Source organism: Ananas comosus, linkage group 1 (assembly GCF_001540865.1).
Source record: "Ananas comosus cultivar F153 linkage group 1, ASM154086v1, whole genome shotgun sequence".
Lineage (NCBI taxonomy): Eukaryota > Viridiplantae > Streptophyta > Magnoliopsida > Poales > Bromeliaceae > Ananas > Ananas comosus.
Window position 1 is genome coordinate 3,702,213 of NC_033621.1, and position 3,345 is coordinate 3,705,557.

General features: G+C 40.0%; 1 protein-coding gene across 1 annotated transcript; it reads left to right on the plus strand.

The window, feature by feature from the left end:
- On the plus strand, positions 772 to 3,140 carry LOC109720444 (oleosin 18 kDa-like). Its single transcript, XM_020247566.1, has 2 exons — positions 772 to 944; positions 2,454 to 3,140. Exons 1-2 carry the CDS (start codon positions 825 to 827, stop codon positions 2,829 to 2,831), a joined length of 498 nt encoding a protein of 165 aa, XP_020103155.1. The 5' UTR covers positions 772 to 824; the 3' UTR covers positions 2,832 to 3,140.

Sequence of the window (3,345 nt, forward strand, 5' to 3'; positions counted from 1 at the left end):
AACGAAGAAAAGATAAGTTCTCGGCATACAAATAAACATATGAACTAGCCATAAGTATAATTTTTAATTCAAGCTAAGGGCTACAAATTTTTAAAAAAGTTTAAAAGCAAAAATCTGACACATCTTAGACGAGTCAACATTTCTCTTTTAAAAAAAAATGCTATTTATTGTATACATCATTCAATCCAAGAATAGAGAAATCTCTCTTAAGTTTGAGTAGAGAAAAAAAAAAAAATCAAGAAGATAAGTGAGATAATGTGAATAAAAGAATTAAAAAAAAAGGGCTAAAATGTTAAAATTTACAACTGTAGTGTACTAAAAAGAAGGGTATTCCTGCACCCAGCCACCCACAGCGAGGAATTCTACACTGTCATACTTATATCATATCATCAATAACAAACCAATTATATTCATTCTTTTCAAACAAAAGTACAATAAAAATATTTTTTTACAATCATGATGAGACATATATTTTAAAAAAAATTAATTTAATTGATTTATTAGGCCACGTCACTAATATACCTGTTGCATTCTAGAATTTTTTCCCACAGCACACGTACGACACGACAAATCACGACGGTAGAGCGGCAAAGCTCAGGAGAGCCGTCCGATCCCCGCACGCGCCAACCTGTATCCCATGCAACCCACCATCCCCACCACGTGTCTCCCTCCCCCCCACACGTGTCACCCCTCTCCCGCTCTCCCTCCCTTCTTAAATAAACAACTCCCCCTTCGACACCCCTCCTCCTCCTCTCCATCCCCATCCCCATCCCCATCCCCATCTCTTCCACTCCACTCCACTCCACTCCACTCCTTTTCCCGCCATGGGCGACCGCGGAGACCAACGCCTCGCGGCGCAGCAGCATCAGCAGCAGCGGCCGGGGGAGGCGATGAAGGGGCTGCTGCAGCTGCCGCTGCCGGAGAAGGCGCCGTCGGCGTCGCAGGCGCTGACGGTGGTGACGCTGTTCCCGGCGGGNAATCCATCAAGTGAAGGGAAAATTGTTAAAAGTATTTTACTAGTCATGTGTCAAATGTTCCAGCAAAACTATTTCCATGTTGTACGTTTGCATTGTTTTAATAAGAAAAATTCCTGTATAGACGCTAGTGTAACATTTCTAAATTCTGAAAAGAGTTCTACTTTAGTTTTTATATATATGTATGTATATGTAGTTATTAGAGGATAAATTATGGCCGACACTTTGGTACATCTTTCTATATATGAGGATGCATTTATTGATTATTTTTTTTAATCGCATATTTTTAATCTTAGCATCCATTAAGTTATAATATTTTCTCTCTATAAAATTCGTATTTTTAAATTGAAAGTATAAGATGAACGAAGAAAAGATAAGTTCTCGGCATACAAATAAACATATGAACTAGCCATAAGTAATAGTTTTAATTCAAGCTAAGGGCTACAATTTTTAAAAAAAGCTTAAAAGCAAAAATCTGACACATCTTAGACGAGTCAACATTTCTCTTTTTAAAAAAATGCTATTTATTGTATACATCATTGAATCCAAGAATTGAAAAATCTCTCTTAAGTTTGAGTAGAGAAAAAAAAAAAAATCAAGAAGATAAGTGAGATAATGTGAATAAAAGAATTAAAAAAAAAGGGCTAAAATGTTAAAATTTACAACTGTAGTGTACTAAAAAGAAGGATATTTCTGCACCCAGCCACCCACACGAGGAATTCTACACTATCACACTTGTACCACGTCATCAATAACAAGCCAATCACATTTCTTCTTTTCAAACAAAAGTACAATAAAAATATTTTTTTACAATTATGATGGGACATATATTCTTAAAAGATTAATTTGATTGATTTATTACGCCACGTCATTAATATACCTGTTGCATTCTAGAATTTTTCCACACCAACACATGCATTCCTTCGTGAAGCGTCAACCACGAGTGGGTAACCGTACCCAAATATCATCGTAAAAACCAAATATCAGGGATATGTGAAGCCAAATTTTGGCGACCAGAGTCTTCCAAAGGAAATTCAGGAAGAGGGACTTAATTGGTTGCTGAGTCAACCGCAGATACAGTAAAATATTGGAGATGACGTGGGATCCTCTTGTGAAGAAGAAGATCGAGGAAGATAAAAGAAAGCAAACTACACAGTTATATACATAATAAATATACATATAAAACAATTATAAGAGATCATTATTATTCTAACTCTATAAATCTTCATCTAAATATCAACAATCTACAAACACTAGCAACTTTGTGTTCTTAAAAGTATAGAGGCACAGTCCTCTATTTCTCTCTTTTTATATAGAGTTCAGCTACTATACTCTTATGAGTACAATCGCCCTCATACTTATAAGTCATTTTCGATGATAGAACTTCCAAATTGACGATCCATATATTATCTAAGAGTATTTAAAATTTTTAGAAATCAAATTTTATAATTTTTCGACATCATTTATCNGGCGTCGCAGGCGCTGACGGTGGTGACGCTGTTCCCGGCGGGCGGGCTGCTGCTGGTGCTGTCGGGCCTCGCGCTGGCCGCGTCCGTCGTCGGGGTGGTCGTCGCCGCGCCCGTCTTCCTCCTCTTCAGCCCCGTGCTCGTCCCGGCCGCCCTCCTCCTCGCCCTGGCCGTCGCCGGCTTCCTCGCCTCCGGCGCCCTGGGCCTCGGCGGGCTGTCCTCCCTCTCCTGGCTCGCCGACACCCTCCGCGCCATGTTCCAGAAGACCCCGGACTACGTCGACCAGGCCAAGCGCCGGATGGCCGACGCCGCCGCGCACGCCGGCCAGCGCACCAAGGACGCCGGCCAGACCGTCCAGACCAAGGCGCACGAGTCTGCCGGCAAGACTTAGTCAGTCTGTCACTGTCAGTCTGTCTGTCTGTCTGTCTGCCTGCCAGTCGAGTGTGGTTGTGTAATTCGGACAAGTAAAAGAGAGAGAGAGAGAGAGAGAGAGAGAGAGAAGAGTCGCTGGTATCTGTTTAATTGTTGCTCTGCTTAATGTAGTGTGCTTGTTGTGTGTGTTAAAGTTCCTTGTACCGGTAATAGTGTGATCGAGCCCCCCCTCCTCGTTTTCTTTTCATTTTTCTTTCTTTTTCTTTTTCTTTTATTTTTCTCTCTTGGGGAATCTAATATGTTACTGGTGTACTGAGTTGTTGGTAATTTGCATGATGGGAGAAATTAAATTAATTAATGTGGTGATTCTGTGTTAGTTATAAGGAGCTAGATCTTTTATTATAGTATAACACGAGTGTCTTTGCTATGTATATAAAAGAAGACGCTAGAAATAAAACACTCTGCTTAGTTTTAAATTTTATCCATCGGATGGTTGACTTAGTATAATTTTTTTTAATTGTTTGAACTTAAAC